Source organism: Marmota flaviventris, chromosome 19 (assembly GCF_047511675.1).
Source record: "Marmota flaviventris isolate mMarFla1 chromosome 19, mMarFla1.hap1, whole genome shotgun sequence".
Lineage (NCBI taxonomy): Eukaryota > Metazoa > Chordata > Mammalia > Rodentia > Sciuridae > Marmota > Marmota flaviventris.
This window is the reverse complement of record NC_092516.1, coordinates 11,143,680-11,161,211: the sequence shown is the minus strand read 5'-3', so window position 1 is coordinate 11,161,211 and position 17,532 is coordinate 11,143,680. Positions and strand designations below refer to the sequence as shown.

At 40.0% G+C, this 17,532-nt stretch overlaps 1 protein-coding gene across 4 annotated transcripts in view; it reads left to right on the top strand.

The window, feature by feature from the left end:
• The first annotated feature begins 1,419 nt into the window (after window positions 1–1,419).
• Window positions 1,420–17,532, top strand: part of Pdxdc1 (pyridoxal dependent decarboxylase domain containing 1) — a 54,510-nt gene continuing 38,397 nt past the window's right edge. For 2 of the 4 annotated variants that reach the window (XM_071605332.1, XM_027940790.2), the window contains exon 1: window positions 1,420–1,601. In XM_071605332.1, coding sequence (XP_071461433.1) covers window positions 1,581–1,601 — 21 coding nt within the window. In that variant the 5' untranslated portion in view covers window positions 1,420–1,580. The remainder of the gene's footprint in view (window positions 1,602–17,532) is intronic. The other 2 variants (XM_027940786.2, XM_027940787.3) reach the window with 1 other exon arrangement.

Below are 17,532 nucleotides of genomic sequence, written 5' to 3'. Positions count from 1 at the left end.
ATTAGTCTTTAATTACACCTGGGTGATCAAAGATTAAATGTTCCAAAACATGTGTGGAAGGATGAGTATATGGATACTGTAAGTGATAAGGCAGATAAATTAAAGTGTTAATTGTATGGTTGGGGATGTGGCCTACCATGGACAAGGCACAGGGTTCAATCCCTCCACCACCAGTTCTGACCGGAAGGAGCGGGGCGGAGTTAACCGTAGAATCAAGGTAGTGGAAACGTGGGTTGTTCATTGTACAATTCTTTTGACCTTTTCTCAGTATTTGAAAATTTTCATAATTTCACAGGGAAAGTGACTTGCCTTACTCAAACATGGGCACAGTTTTTAGCTCTTGGAGGATATAAACTTGATCATTACTTTCGTCTTGCAGAGCTCTTTGGAGAGTCACAAATTTTCTATTGTACACTGTAAACGAGCACGCAGGTTTCCTTTGCTAGAAAATAATGTAATTAATGGAGCAATTAACTAAAATACAAGAAAGCTCAAAATATGTAATTGTTACGTGGAAAAAGCGACCATTTACACAGATTTCGGAAGAGAAGTGTATGAACAGGAGAGAAAAGGAATGGTTTTGCGACTGGACCGTCGTCGTCTCCGAGCGGGCCAGGGCTACTGCCTGCAGCTGCACGAGGGCTGAGAACCTCGGCCTCCCTAACTGGAGAGACCGGTGCTCGCAAATCACGCCGCCCACTCGTCAGAAACCGGACGCTCCTGCGGCTGAGCGGAGCGATGACGGGGGCATCACAGTAGTGAGGGAGACTGGGAAGAACCCTGGCCACAACTGACCTGCGAGACGAGGTTCCCGAGGCTTCCTACATCTGGGGGCTGTTGTGATATAACAGGGAAGAGCCGCAGCAGATTTATTACCCCTCACCCGACAGTCTTAATTGTGACATGAAGGAGGAAGCTGGGCCAGCTGCCTCAAAATCTCCTCGGTCTAGAGTACCGTGGGAAGATCTGAGACAATCACCGGGGCTCTGACCAGCGCCCTCGGAACAGAATTCGTTAAAAACATCCTAGAGCTCTCTGGACGCCGGCGATCCTGCGCATGCGCGAGGATGCTCGCCCGCCCCACCCTCCCGAGGTGAATGGCCTATCCCATTCCTGAGGGATGCTGAGGGTGGGAGAGACTTGGAAGCCTGGACCGGAAACTGCAGGTACGTCACTAGTTATTTACAGACCTTAACTACACGAATGATAATTTGTGATTATTTTACTTCAACCTCGATGATTGCGACAGACTTCTGAACAAAGTGAATTTGTTACGGTTCCACCAACTAGTCTCCCCCTCTCACCTGGGAGCGTTAGGGCTGGCTGGCGTGACGGCCAGGTACGGAAGCCTAGAGGGCCACGCCCACCTCGACGGGGCCCCGCCCCGCCTCGCCTCCCGCACCCGGCAAGTTCCCCACCCGGCAGCGCCGCCCGGCAGCTCCTCCTCGTCTCCGCCCCGCCGGCCGCGGGCGCGGGGGACGTCAGCGCTGCCAGCGTGGAAACCACCGCCGGGCGCGGGAGGCGGAAGTAGCGCCCGGGACTGCCGGGCCACCCACCGGACTCCGCCGGCCGCCTCAGCCATGGACGCGTCCCTAGAGAAGGTCCGTCGGGCGGGTAGGACGGCGCTGTGGCCCAGGCCCCCGCCTCCGGGGTTACTGTTTCCCCGCGAGCTGCCTCTGTGACCCGGGAGGGGCCGGGGGCTAACCGGCCGCCGAGGAGGTCTGGCCGCGAGGGCGTGCGGCCGGGCCTGGCCACGTCACGGCCGGGTTCTGCTGCGGCCGACCTCAGGGCCTGCCGAGGTTCCGCGAGGGGCCGGCCTGAGCCTGGGCAGGCCCCTTCGGGTGACGGCGGCTACCAGTTTGGACCCCACAAGCGCCAAGAAAGAAGCCCCAGTGGTTTCGAAGCCAATTGCAAGGTTTTCTGTGATTTCCAAGTTCGGAAGAAAATTGTTAAGAGCAGTGGCCTTGCAACTTCAGCGTGCACAGGGCCCTTAGTAAAAACACAAAATTTCAGCCCTAGGGTGTGAACCTCTGGGGGGTTGGACTCGTATTTGCATGGTTAACAAGTTCCCCCACGTGATTCTGATTTTTGAACCCCGGGAAGGGACCTCGGGGGTCTAAAAAGGGGTGGGTATTTCATAGTGAATTTACTTTCGGGGATTGCAGCTGCTCCACAACTTCTTGGCTCCTCCCTTCTGGTGTCCAGAAGAGACCTTGGCGTCAACCCCCCCCATCCACCAGCTCTTTACCCTGATTTCCCTTGGAGAGAACAGCAGCGTGATGTACCAGGCTGATTGCTCTGGCGGTTGAAATGGTCTCTAATTGTCCCGATCTAGGGCTTGTAAATGAGAACAGGTGCTTGGGTTTCTTAATGGAGCCCTGCCTTCGGTGCCTGACATTGTCTTTCCTCAGAGCCCTATTCTTTCCAGCTTGGGATTCTGTTTGTCCAGTTTGATGCAGACAAGTTTTTCTTACATGTGGAATTCAGGAGCAATTCTGGTGTTTTAAGATTGCTTCCTTTTAATGTTGAGTGGACAGAAATAACATACTTTGTTTTCAAAGCAGCAGCTGCCATAGATTTGTTCATTTGTCACTGAGAATTGAAGGCAGAAATTTGTAGAAGTTGAGCCAAATAGCTTCACAGGCACACAGTGGTATAGCCTATTCCTTGGTTGTTTAACATAAATTGGATGGAAGACAAGAAAAGGAAAAGAGTATCTTTTTCTTAAGTATTCTGATTAGCACAATGCCTACCTGTTAGAACTTCGAATTTCATTCAAGATCAGTGGTTCTCAACCATGAGCAATTTTGTTCCCTGAGGGTCAGTGGCAACAAATGAAGATATTTTAGATGGTCACAAGGTGGGGGTGGGATGATGCTAAACTTCTCCACTGCGCAGAACAACCACCCACACCGGAGAATTATCTGACTCAAGATGTCAGTAGTACTGAGCCAGAGAAACCCTGGTCAAGATTATGTGTGTAACATAGTAGTTGAATATAAAATGATGCTAAAAATGTCTCTTCTGTGTTGCTTCCAATTTCATAAGAAGGTGAGGTGGGCTTTGTGTCTTTCAGTTAGAAACCTGAAAGAAATGGGGTGATTTTTTTCTCCAAAAATAGCTCTTCATAAGCAAATCTGCAAAACAGAGTGGGTTGGAATCCTGCTTTAAATATTACTTTTCTGACATTTGATTAGTAGATTATGGTGGATACTCCCTAAATGTTAATTGATGATAAAAGATCTTAAACTCTCCAAATGAAGACCTGAAGAGGTACCTGAACTCCAGCATGGTTAAAGGTGGGGTTGTCACAAAAATTGCACAAAACTTAGGAATTCAGAATATGTAGACTGGAAGTTTTTGCCTTAGGCCAGTGTGAAAATTCTGAATGTAAGTTTTTTAGAGCTAAGATTGTGTTTCTTTTTTTTTTAATTTAATGAAATAATAGGAAATTTAACTTATAATGAACAATTTCTGTTAATGCTCAGTGGGTAGAAAAGAAAAGGTATTGCCATATTATGAATTCTAATGCCTTGTGTTCTGAAAAATAATTTGAATCAAAGTGAAACATTGAATTGTGTCCATTATTCCCGTTTCTTTGAGGAATAGACTATTCTGGGTTAATTTCTGAACTGCTAACATAAATTTGAGAGCTATCTCAACAGTTCTGAATGATCCCATTTAAATTGATCTGTGCATAATTTATATGGCTGTAGAAACCACAGTGTTATTTCATACTCACCATCTAAAGTTTCAAGTACTATCTCAGAGAGGGGGTATGCTGTCATCATTTAGTAGAATCACTCCTTACATTTCCTTTGGTTCAAATATAATTCTGTACCCTTGCTCTTTCTTGGGGTAGTATGTAAACGTGCAGCCCTGCCATGACAGAACCACTTTCTTATATTGATATGTTTTTCTTTCATAAGAGTATCAGCTTTCTTGTATCTGAAATGAGGGATGTCTTAAGAAACCATGTAGCTTGATTGAGAGGGCAAGGGATTCAAGCAGGAGAGTAGGAGTAGGGCTGGGGTCTTGAGCCTTCAGTACTCTATGTCCAACTTAAAACAGGGCCCTGTAGAATAATCTCAGTGTTTACTTATGTTAATATTCAAGTGAAAAAATGCCACAGGAAGTAATTACTAATGGTTGACAATCTTAATAAATTATTCACCACATAACACATAGTACACTTTCCAGTAAGGTCTGCAACTTTATACCTTTTCCTGTTACTTGAAAAATCTCTTCCTGGGTATTGTGTTTAAACAAGGTGTACTGCAGTTTGCCTTGGGTTTACTTTATTTTTTGCAATACTGGGGATTTGAATCCAGGGCATTTTACCTCTGAGCTACATCTTTACCCTTTTTATTTTCTATTTTGAGACAAGATCTATATCTCACTAATGGCCAAGACTAGCCTTGAACTTGTGATATTCCTTCCTCAGCCTCGTAAGTAGCTGAGAGTACAGACATGCTACCACACCCGACCCTTGAATTTACTTTAATTCCATCCTTGAGCAAACGTTGGACAAAGTTTGCCAACTTCAGCATTCCTGACCTTTTGGGCTAGGTGATTCCTTGTTGTGGGGGCTGTCCAGTGTATTGCAACATGTTTAGCAGCATCCTTGACTTCCCACTGTCCAGATGCTAGTAGTACTCTCTCCCCGGAGTTGTGGCAACTAAAAATGGTTTCTGGTGGAGGCCATTGTCCACTATGGATGGAAAGAATTGCCTCTGGTTGAAAATCACTGAGAGAATCTAGAGCTGAGCTGTGCTTTGCAGAGCCAGTAGGCCCTGTGACCAACTTGATTCTAGATTAATTAAATTTTGATAAAGTTTTAAACTCATTTTCTCACTTATACTAACCATGTTCCAAATGCTCAAGAGCCACGTTTCTTGTGGCTGCCTTACCAGGTGGCACAGGTATTGTGTGCCACCAAAGAAAAATCTACTGAATAGCACTATCGAGCTGGACAATTTGTTATATTTAATTCTTGTCTCAAGAGGCAACTTGAACTGTTTTTTACTTACATAATTATAGTTTACACCTGTAATCCCAGAGGCTTGGGAGGCTGAGGCAGGAGGATCATGAGTTCAAAGCCAGTCTCAGCAACTTAGCAAGGTCCTAAGCAACTCAGTGAGACCCTGTCTCTAAATAAATATTTTTTAAAAAGCTGGGATATGGCTCAGTGGTTAAGTACCCATGGGTTCGACCCCTGGTACCATAATAATAATAATTACAACTCAACCCATTTTTGTTTCTTGTTTTCATCATAAACTAAGTTGTTTGGGTTTTTTTTTACCCTCCTTCCTTTGGGTCTGATTTTGGAAAATATTTTATCACCTTGCTGTTATGCTAGAAATTTTGAAGGAGCAGCATGAATGGAACATTCCCAATCTTTACTTGCTGATAAGGCCTGCCAGAATTCCTATCCCTGCTCTTAAAAGTATGAGAGAAGAGCCCCTATTAGGCAAGCTTGCAAAGATCAGTTTCCTTGTGTGCCTTTGCAGAGTCCACTTCTCTGTGTAGAATGGGAGGTGTTGTAGGCAGACCTGACAAACTCTAATTTTGACTTTTTTTTTTAAATTTTTTAATATTTATTTTTTTAGTTTTCAGCGGACACAACTTTGTATGTGGTGCTGAGGATCAAACCAAGGCCGCACGCATGCCAGGCGAGCGCGCTACCGCTTGGGCTACATCCCCAGCCCCTGATTTTGACTTTTGTTTAAAGTGGATCTCTGCATCATTATGAAGTGAGGGTTTTGCATACAGGTACAGGGTGGCTGTGTCAGTAATGATTACCTAATGGCTGGGCATTGGAGCAAACTGATGGGACTTTACTGTGACACAAAGTTCCTCCTCCTAAAAACTTAAAACCTTGGTGATTCTTGATTTATTCAGGATTACAGAGCTGGTTCCCAGTCCCATGTGTGCTCTATTATATCCAAGATTTTGAGTTCTAATTATAGGTAGGAGTTGATTGACCTTAGTTGTGTCTGACTTCACCAAAAGCAGAAAGCTGTTTTAATTCACACTTTTTTATTCGCTGAAGGTCAGCTATGGTCAAAACCCCAGTGCTAGGCACTGAGACTCCAGATGATTAAGACATGATGCCTCCAGGAAGCAATGTTTGTAAGGAGTATACACATTTTAAGACAAATTCTTGAATAGCAAGGAGAGGTAAAACTAGCATGACTTAAGAAACAAGCAGGTGTGCATGGAGATTTTTGTGGAAGAGATTGTTTAAGTAGAATATTTAGTTTGGAGTTACACTTTTTCTAGAGTTTGCTTTAATTGTAAATGCATACATTTTTATCTTATGATATAACTGTCCTCATATTATTGTTGGCAAAATATGAATCGAGACAGAAAAGCCATTTCACTTCTTTTTTTTCCAAGTTTTTTATTCTTTTTAGTTATATATGACAGTAGAATGTATTTTGACATACACATACATGGAATTTAACTTCCCATTCTTGGGATTGTACATGATGTGAAGTTTCACTGGTCATGTATTCATATTTGAACAGAGGAAAGTTATGTCTGACCCCCCTCCAACTTCCTGCCTATTGAGAGTCAGTATCCATATATCAGAACATTCGGTCTTTGATTTTTTGGGATTGGCTTATTTCACTTAGCATGATAGCCTCCTGTTCCATCCATTTACCAGCAAAAATATAATTTCATTCTTATTTATGGCTGAGTAATATTCCATTGTGTATATGTACCACATTTTCTTTATCCATTCATCTATTAAAGGGCACCTAGGTTGGTTCTGTAGCTTAGCTATTGTGAAGTGAGCTGCTATGAATGTTGATGTGGCCACATCACTATGGTATGCAGATTTTAAGTCCTTTGGGTATATGCTGAGGAGTGAGATAACTGGGTCATCTCTCTCTCTTTTAATTTCAGTATTGAACCCAGGGGCACTTTACCATTGAGCCACATCCACACCCCTTTTAATTGTTTTGAGACAAGGTCTTGATAAGTTGCTGAGGGTCTCTCTCAGTTGTTGAAACTGGCCTTAAACTTGAGATCCTCTGCTTTAGCCTCCCCAGTCACTGGGATTACAGGCATGTGCCTCCATGACCAGCCCATTTTATCTTTTGGAAGTTAAATCAACTGTTAAAAAAAAAAGAACCGCCACCTTTAGACAGTTGAAAATTTCCAGAAATTTCTTTCTGAAATTTGATTTACTGAACTAAAATTAAATCCATCTTCTTCAAGCAGTTTTCAAGGGCCATAAAATATTCCGGACTTTCAGTTTATTTGCTAGTAGCATTGCGGTAGGGTTTTTTAGTTCATTTTAGTTATGCATTATATTAGGGTTCATTTTGACATAATTATACAAGCATGGAATATAATTTGCTCTAATTCAGTTCCCAGTACTTCTTCCCTTCCTCTTTCTCCCTCCCTGTTTCCTTCCCTCTACTCCATTGATCTCTCTCTCGTTTTCGTGGAATCCCCCGTAGTCCTTCCCCACTTATTTTGGTCTAGCTTCTACATCAGAGAAAACATTCAACCTTTGACTTTCTGAGTCTAGCTTTTTTCATGTAGCTGATGGTTTCCAGTCCATTTACCGGCAAATGTCATAATTTCATTCTTTATGGCTGAGTAATACTTTGTTGTATACATGTGCCACATTTTCTTTATCCATTCATCTATTGTTGTACATGTAGGTTGGTTCCAATAGTTTGGCTATTATGAATTGTGCTACTATAAACATTGATGTACAATAGGTTTTTTGTTTGTTTTGTATTGCTGCAAATGATACGTATCAAGCTGCCTGAAGGTTAGATAGTCTCTGGAATCCAGACTTGGGCCCCATTTACTTTTAATTTTTGTGGAAAATGCATTCTGAGTTAAAAATGACTGAGAGGGGCTGGGGTTGTGGCTCAGTAGCAGAGCGCTTGCCTAACATGTGTGAGGCACTGGGTTCAATTCTCAGCACCACATATAAATAAATGAATAAAATAAAGTCCATCCACAACTAAAGAATTATTTTTTAAAAAGTCCCTTGACAATTAAAAAAGTTTTTTGTTTTATTTTAAATGACAGAGTCAACTTTTCCTGTAACCTTTTTTTTGTTGTTGTTGTTGCAGAACAGCAAAAACAGCAAAATAATGCCTTCACTAGGAAGTTGCTGGTTTTGTATGTACACTGGAAACTCTTGAATATTGGCAACTTCACATAGTTCAGCCTTAAAAGTCTGAAGGCATGTATCAGAATTTATCCTAGTATTTTTAAGATGAGATAACTATCATTAATCCTACATAATTCCAGTTCCGTTTTGGAAGTCATGATAGTAATAAGGGTAATTTTTTTTTCTTATTTTTGGTGTTGGGGATGAAACCCAGACAAGCTAGGTAAGTGCTTTACCACTAGGTTGTGCCCCCAGCCCAAGGATAACCGGTGACCTTTATCTTTCAGATTTGATCACCTGTTGACAAATCCTAGTCTTCTTTAAAGTGTTCTTATCAGTGAAAGAGTTATAATAGTTACTATGTAGTGATTTTCTTTTTTGCCCCAAAATGAATGTGTGATTCCAGATAAACTAGAAAGATTTTAGAAGTAAAGGCCTGTCATGTAGTGTTTTTCCCTTTGTGTAGTTATTTGGAAGCGTTTACTCAGGATATGTTATTTCTAAGTGAACTGACTGTTCAGAAGCAGTGGTCTTTCTTAAGGCTTTTTTTTTTTTTTTTTTTTTAACTTGGATCTCTGGCATTCTCAGTATGAATCTAAGACAAGTGACTTGAATTCCTTTCCTTCTGCCTCCATATACTGCTCTCTGGGACTGGGGTTTGATGTCTGATGTTTTAATTTTGTTGCCTCTTTAACTCTACCAGATTTTTTACCACTCTGTTGTGTATTTTTACCCCACCTTTTTTCGGCTTCTCTTCTTAAGGAATTAGCAAGTTTAAATACTACTAGGCACACTTTAACAGCACTGGCACATCCCTTTTCAACTAGGAACATTATGATGCTTAATGAACCAATAATTACAGTATGTCTTCCTATCCTCACAGACACACACAGGCATAGAGTGAATGATAGTTAAAAATGTCTTCAGAGGGCACCCAATTCTTAGAATATGGAAATAGGAGTGCTTGGTTCCTAATTAAATACTCTACTGTTGAAATCAGGCAAAAATGCTTTTGAAAATATAGAAATTGAGACTCCAGCAAGGTAAATTTACAAGTCACTATATCAACTTGGAGAATTCCCCTCCTTTTCTCCCATCGCTGACCCATAAGGAACAGTTGTGTTCTTAGGGCTTTTCAGATGTAGTGGACAGGTGGTATTCAAAGTAATTCTTCAACTAATGCTAGATGGCAGACAATGTTTGTTTCCACTTGGAAAGAAAATACACGATTTTTGGAGACATGAAGGTTGAATGATTATCACTATTCAGGACTGGCCTTGTTTGGAAAGTGATGAAAGACAGGAATAGAATGTTAGAAATGTTAGAAAAAGCAATCTGGAGACTTATCTCATTGCTTTGATTAGTTGAAGAAAGAAAATGATTTTTATACATCTAATGCTTTGGTGTAAATTTGCCTTTGATAACAACAAAGTCTGTCTAATACGAACAGCAGGTTTCTCTTTATTTATATATTTTTCTCTCAGTGGCTCTGGAGCCCCCACAAGTGAACATTCCTCTAGTCATCAGAACAGTTTATTGAACCTACAGTATTATATACTACTTTGGAATTTGAGTCCTTCTGCATGCACAGCAGGCGTGCTACCACTCAGTTATACTCCTAGCCTCTAAACTTCTATGAATGATGAATGTTAAGATTTTGTATATTTTTAAAATTACAATTTGGACTTTCCTTTCCACCCCTTTTCACTCTTTCTTTCTTTCTTCTTTTTTTCTTTCTTTTTTAATTTCAGTGCTAAGGATCAAATCTAGGGCCTTGCACATGCTAGGCAAGCACTCTACCCCAGTCCACACTCTGTTTCTCAAGGAGCAGATATTCACATACCATCTTAATAAATTTTGACACTTGTACCATAATTGGCTGAAAATTTTCTTTTGACTTTAAACCAGTTCACCTTTTTTTGTTGTTGTTTAAATTGAAGGGCATTTACATATGATGAAATTGGTTTTGAAAATTGTTTAGAGTCATATAACCACCAGCATGATCAAGATAAGGAGTGGACTGGGGGTATGGCCCAGTGGTAAATTTTTTGCCTAGCTCACACAAGTTCCTGGGTTCCAGCCCCAGCACCACACTACCACCAACACAGATATTGAGCATTTCTATCTCCTTAAAAAAATTTCCCTTGCATCCCTTTGCAATTTCCCTGTCCTGCTTTCTGTCATTCTAGGTTAACCCTCTCCACCTACACACCCTCACCTTTTTGTTGTTGTTAACTTAGGTTTAGGCTAAACACTTATGTCTCTGAATCGGGGATTCAAAGTGTTATCTTCTTTCCAATACATGCAAAAGTAAATGTGTACTTTTTTAAAGTCACACTTTGGCAAACTGGTTTAAGTGAAGAAAGTATATATAAGAGTTTAACTAATCAAGCTTAAAAGCTAAGAAATTTTTAAAGTGACAGTATGCAATAATTTCCAAATTTTAAGTCCTAGAGACCTCCCTTTATAATTTTTTACTGTAGTTTCCAATTTTGAAAGGTTATGATAAGCATCTTCTTAGTTAATAAACTTATTATTATTTTTTTAGTTGTAGATGGAAACAATACCTTTATGTTATTTATTTATTTTTATGTGGTTCTGAGGGTTGAACCCAGTGCTTCACACATGCCAGGCCAGCACTCTAGCCCTGAGCCACAATCCCGGCCCAGTAAACTTTATTTATTTAAAAATGATGTTTAGGGGCTGGGGTTGTGGTTCACTGGTAGAGTGCTTGCCTAGCATGCACAAGGCATTGGATTCGATCCTCAGCACCACATAAATGTAAAAATAGAAATATTTCACCTAAAATTAAAAAATAAATATTTAGGAAAAAGTGATGTTTAGAGGCTGGGGTTGTGGCTCAGTAGCAGAGCACTTACTTGCCCAGCATGTGTGAGGCACTGGCTTCAATTCCCTGCACCAAGTACAAATAAATAAAGGTTCACTGAAAACTAAAACAATATTTTTAAAAAGAGATGTTCATCCCACTATTAGTAATTGCAAACATCCATCGAAGTGGTGTTTTTTTCCAAGTTGTAGGTTGCATCCTGTATACGGGGTGCTAAATTACTTTGGCAATTTATGACTAGCGGTTTTCAAATGATGGAACAGAACAAAATAGAAAAAAGATGTATTCCGAATAATGAAAGGAGTTGCCCAGTGTTATGCCTTACTGAGTTGATATAATTCTAGCTAAAAGCAAATGTGAGTGTCATCATTAATCTGTGCAGCCATATTCCAAATTTATAATTTTCTTCTAGTTTTTTTGGATAATTGAAAATTATTCCCTAACTACTTTTATTATTTTACCTTACATTTGACCCTTGACAAATTCCCCCAAAAAACATTTAAATTGTGAGGATTTTCAAAATTTAACATTATATGTGTAATATTTCTTCTGCTAGTGGTGAGGTATCTTAATATCCTGTGCTGACTGAAAGTGATGAAAATCATTTAGTATGAAAGTGATTTTTAAAGAGGCTCATAAAGGATCACATGCAGAGGAGGGCTTGTTTTACCTAAGTCTTTTATAAAGTCTTAGTTCTATGATAGCATACAATTGAATGGTTTCCCCTTGGGAGTACTAAAATTCAATTAAGTCCCTCTATGCATCTGTGTTAGACATAATTGTAGCAGGAATACTGAATTCACTTAGTTACACAGCAGAATCACCCATAGCTGAAATATAATTTGTAAACTTGCAGCCAGATGAGAAGTGTAACTTTCTGAATTCTCAGCAATGCCACCCATCAGTGTTGTGATTAATTTGTGTGTGGATGGTCACACTTTGTAAGTGCTCTGTTGCATGCTTTTTAGTTTTTTCTAATGGTGCAATTGCTACAAGCCTCTTTAAGGCTTAAGGACCCAGGGTCACAGGAGGTGCAAGGAATCTGCCTGTGGCTTACAGTGCTCTTTTCTGGAAAAGCCTCTAAAATGGCACATTCACAGTGGGCTTGCTTGAGGTTGGTGGGAAGCAGACCAACCACCCTTCGGCCTCAGGTGTGGTTGGAAATGACTGCCTTGTCTGTTTTTAAAGGCACCTTTTTTCTGAAATTGTTTCTATTAGAATCCAGATTTTTAGTCATGTGAGTTTCCTCAAGGGAAAATGTATTCAAACATGTTCATAGGTACGAAAAGTCGTCCGTAGGAGCAGTGAGTCCTAGATACTGATGTCACTGGCAGCCCCTGCCTGCAGGTGTGCCACTGTTCAGTTTCATGTTGTCTTTTATCTTCTTTTCTTTTTTGAACCCAGGTGCTCTTAACCACTGAGCCATTTCACACCTCACCTTTTTATTTTGTATTTTGAGACAGGGCCTCACTAAGTTGCTGAGGCTGGTCTTGAATTTGAGGTCCTCCTGCCTCAGCCTCCCAAGCCTCTGAGATTATAAGTGTGCACCACCACACCCACCCTTTTTTTAAACCTTTTAACCAACTCATAAATGGCCACCATCATATAAACGGCCACCATCACATAAACTTCCGTGGGCTTTGCTGAATAATGGTGTAAGATCTGAAGTAAACATTTAGTTAAGGGTAGGGTAACTACACATCCTGGTTTGCCCAGGACCATCCCAGTTTATACCTTTAGTCCTGGTTTAATTATTAATAGTATCCCCTTTCACTCTTGAAAATGCCCCAGTTTGAATGACAAGTTTATAGCCTTATAGTACAGACTGTTATGGAATAGAAATTTTCCCTGTACAGAGAATCATTGTTTTTTTCTAAGTGAAATGGTAATCAAGCAAAGGTTATTTTTTAAATTATGCCTTAGAGTACAAGAACTTTTTCAGAGTGAGAGTCGCTTTGTTTACTTAGGTCAGAAGATAAAGAAGCAGTACTGATTAGTGGTTAAGAGTACTGGTTTAGAGTAATAAAGACTTAAACTCTGGCTCTAAAACATACTCTGATTTTGTGTTAATTAGGAAGTATAGTGTATGTAAAGGGGTTAATTAGCATCATGCCTGAATAATAGTAAGCAACCCAATAAATGTTAGTGATTATTAAGGAAAATAAATCTTACTGAATACTTAAATTCTATGGCAGACTCTGTGCTTGGTATTGAAAGATAAGGAAATATGGCATTCTTCCTAAGAACCTGACATAGAACTATTTTGCCTCTCAATATCATAAAGCAATCTCTTTCTATGTGCTGAAAATTGGCATCTATATGCGGTTTAATTCTTTATTCATTTAGGTTTGTGTCTGGCTATTGCCCTGATGTTGTATAGTAACATTTATCCCATGGCTACCTTATCTGGCACTGTAACAGATACAGAACATACGTAATGTGAACAAAAAGTAGTGAATGCCCTTTGTAGAAGCTTATGTAGGCATGGTTTTTAGTTTTCGGGGATCCATTAATACATATACAACTTTTCTTTGAGCATTTCTTGGCTTAGAACCATGATCCAACTGGTAACATTTTGTTGCCTTGGGTTATCCAGTTAATGCAACAAGCTTTGGAGTTGTATTTATATTTAATTTACTCCATTATAATTATAAACACTGCTTTCCCTATCCATCCATTCCCCCCACCCTTGGCTCACCCCGCTAAAGCAAGTAGGAGGGAGAAGTTTGAATGTGTGCTAATGAGGGGGGCTCAGAAGTGAGGTGATCCTTTTGCCTTTCTCAGTGTGAGCATCTTGTCATTGCCTGTGATTCTAACGTTTATAGATTCAAATGTTTATATACAGTGGCTTTTAAATGTCATCTTTTTTCTGTTCTTAACTGCAAAATTTGTTCAAATTCTATAGGAAAATTTAGCTGTGTTAAAGAGATAGTATGTTGCTATCCAGTGCTGAGAGTAGAGCAAACTTTGGACCTTTGGTCCTATAAAAGAAGTCAAAATTTGTGGGAGTGTGAATCCTTGTTTTCAAGAAGCGCAGGGTTCGATCCTCAGCACCACATAAAAATGGGGTTGTTGTGTCCACCAAAAATAAATATTAAAAAATTCTCTCTCCTCTCTCTCTCTCTCTCTCTCTCTCTTCCTCCCTCCCTCCCTCCCTCCCTCCTTCTCTCTCTCTTAAAAAAAAGAAGAAGCAGCAGCTCTTGATCTAAGCTGGTATGTGATGGCACATGCCTGTAATCCCAGCAGCTCAGGAGTCTGAGACAGGAGGATTGCAAGTTTGAGGCCAACCTGGGCAACTCAGCAAGACCTTGTCTCAAAAAATAAAATTAAGGACTAGGGATGTAGCTCAGTTGGTAGAGTGCTTGCCTCATATGCACAAGGCCCTGGGTTCAATCCTCAACACCACAAAAAAAAAAAAAAAAATAATAATAATAATAATAAATTAAAAGGGCTGGGGCTATAGCACAGTGGTGGAGCACTTGCCTAGCATACACAGGCCCTGGGTTCAGTTCCCAGCACTGAGAGAGAAAAAGAGAAAAAGAAAAGCCCTCGGGGTCTACTTGGGGAATATATCTGTGCTGGAAAGAACATCCCTAAAACAATTCACAGTAAAGGGATATAAGGAATCATGAGAATAAATGGCAGTTGCATATCAGAATGCCCTAATTTCAAGGGTTCTGGTCCATTGTTACTATAATCATTTTTGTCAGGAAAAGAGGTTTCACATTTGATTTAAAGAAAAACTTCATCAGTATCATTAGAGGAGATGTTAAAGAGTGAGTGCTTCTACCCACAGGGGGTTTATTGGAAGTACAGTACTGGATTGTGATTGAATAGGTAGCTAGAGGAAGATAAAAGGCCCAGGGATGTTCAGCTGAGGCAAGTGTTAGAAGCATGAGGTATGGAGGTCTGAACGATCAGCCAAGCAAAACTGCTTATCTTTTCATTGGGCCAGAAGGTAGGGGACACAGATTGGAGTCACAAGAGAGGAGGATAATGGAGAACATAACAGTAGACTTAGGAGTTAAGATGTGTTCTCTTGACCATTGTCTCTGTTCCTCCTCTTCATAATCGGAGCACTGAGATACTTTTTATTGCTTTCCAACCTGTCTCATGGTTACATTTAAGTTGTGGATTTTATTAAAAATCTATTTGAAAATGATTTTTCTGATTTGTTTAAAAATCAGAATAGATGTGGCTCTGATTATTTTGTAAGCCCTTGTGGAGTCAGTGTGATGTAACAGAGGCTAGGAATAGGAGTCAGGACCGAGGGACTCAGGGCTCTAGCACTGTGCTGTCATTTATTAGCTCCATGACCTCTGATAAATCACTTCACCACTCTGTATTAATTTCTAACCTCTAAAATGTTAGGCCAGAATCAGAGATTTTTATGTTATACATTTTTCTTCTTAATAAGAGTTTTTAGAAATGAAACTTTATTCAGAACCCTATATATAAAACAAAGCTGATTAGATTAATGGTTGTTAGAGAGCTGGAAGCTCCAACTTTTGTTGTTGTTTTCAGTTATACATGCCAATAGAATGTATTTATATCGTACATACATGGAGTATAACTTCCCATTCTCGTGGTTCTTGATGTGGAGTTACACTGGTCATGTATTCATATTTGAACAGAAGAAAGTTATTTCCAATTCATTCTACTGTCTTTCCCATTCCCATCCCTTCCCCCATTCCCACCTGTCCAACCTAGTGAACCTCCACTCCTCCCTCTCTCCCCCACCTTTTGAGAGTCAGCATCCACATATCAGAGAGCACATTCGGCCTTTGGGTTTTTTTTTTGAAACTGGCTTATTTCACTTAACATGATAGTCTCCATTTCCATCCACTGACCAGCAAAGGCCACAATTTCATTCTTTATGGCTGAGTAATATTCCATTGTGTATATGTACCATATTTTCTTTATCCATTCCTCTATTGAAGGGCACCTAAGATTGGTTCCATTGTGAACTGAGTTGCTGTGAACATTGATGTCACTCTAGTACACTGATTTTAAGTCCTTTGAATATGTGCCAAGGAGTGGGATAACTGAGTAAAATAGTGGTTCCATTCCCAGTTTTCTAAGGACTCTCAGTACTGCTTTCCAGTCCGGCAGCAATGTATGTGCCAACATTTATTGTTACTTGTATTTTTTTTCTTTCTCTTTGTGGTGCTGGGGATTGAGCCCAGGGCCTTGTGCATGCAAGGCAAGCACTCTACCAACTGAGCTGTATTTTTTAAAAAATATTTATTTTTTTAGTTGGACACAATATCTTTATTTATTTTTATGTAGTGCTGAGGATCAAACCCAGGGCCTCGAATGTGCTAGGCAAGTGCTCTACCGCTGAGCCACAACCCCAGCCCTGTTGCTTGTATTTTTGATAATTGCCATTCTGACTGGAGTGAGATGAAATCTCATTGTAGTTTTAATTTGCATTTCTCAAATTGCTATTGATGTTAAACATTTTTTCCTATATTTGTTGACCATTCATATTTCTTTTTTCTGTGAAATATCTCTGTTCAGTTCCTTTGCCCATTTATTCATTGGGTTATTTGTCTTTTTAAGTTTCAGTTTGTTGAGTTTCTATTTGTTTCTTGAATTTCTATTTGTCTTTTTAAGTTTCTTGAGTTCTTTATATATCCTGGAGGTTAATCCTCTATCTGAGTTGCAGGTGGCAGAGATTTTCTCCCATTCATGTCAGAGGTCTTCCTTTGCCTGTCCAAAGATTTTCTCTCTCTTCATGTTCTCAATTGTTTCCTTTGCTGTGAAGAAGTTTTTTAGTTTGAAAATTGATTCTTGATTTTACTTCTTGCACTTTAAAAGTTTTGTTGAGGAATTCAGTTCTTAAGCCAACATGGTGGAGATTTGAGCCTGCTTTTTCTTCTAGTAGGTACAGGTTCTCCGGTCTTGATCCACTTAGAATTGAGTTTTGTGCAGGGTGAGAAATAGGGATCTGATTTCATTTTAGTACGTGTGGATTTCCAGTTTTCCAAGCTCAATTTGTTGAAGAGGCTATCTTTTCTTCCATGTGTTTATTGGTGCTGTTGTCTAGTATGAGATAACTACATTTAAGTGGGTTTGTCTCTGTTCTCTACCATTGGTCTTCATGTCTGTTTTGGTGCCAATACCATGCCATTTTTGTTATTCTAGCTCTGTGGTATAATTTAAGGTCTAGTATTGTCATGCCTCCTGTAGAAGCCCCAACTTTTTATCCAACCCATTCTCCCCAAGATCGCCCCTAAAGTCCCTTCCAGAATTTGACATTTTCTGATTCTTATATTGGTAAACTTATTAGAATTTCTTGAACAAATATGAAGAGGTAATATAAAACTAAATGGAACACACACTTTACTGCACATCTGTGCTGTAGAAGATATTACCAGGTATAATAAGCAATGTGAATAGAAACAGAAATCTGGATCCTCCTTCAAGCAGACACTTGGTGAGAAAGGAAAAAGACAGTTTCTGCAACTTTTTATAACACAATTCACACTACATAGTGATCCAAGGCACTAGGCTGTGGAGATTGAGAAGAAAGGAAAAA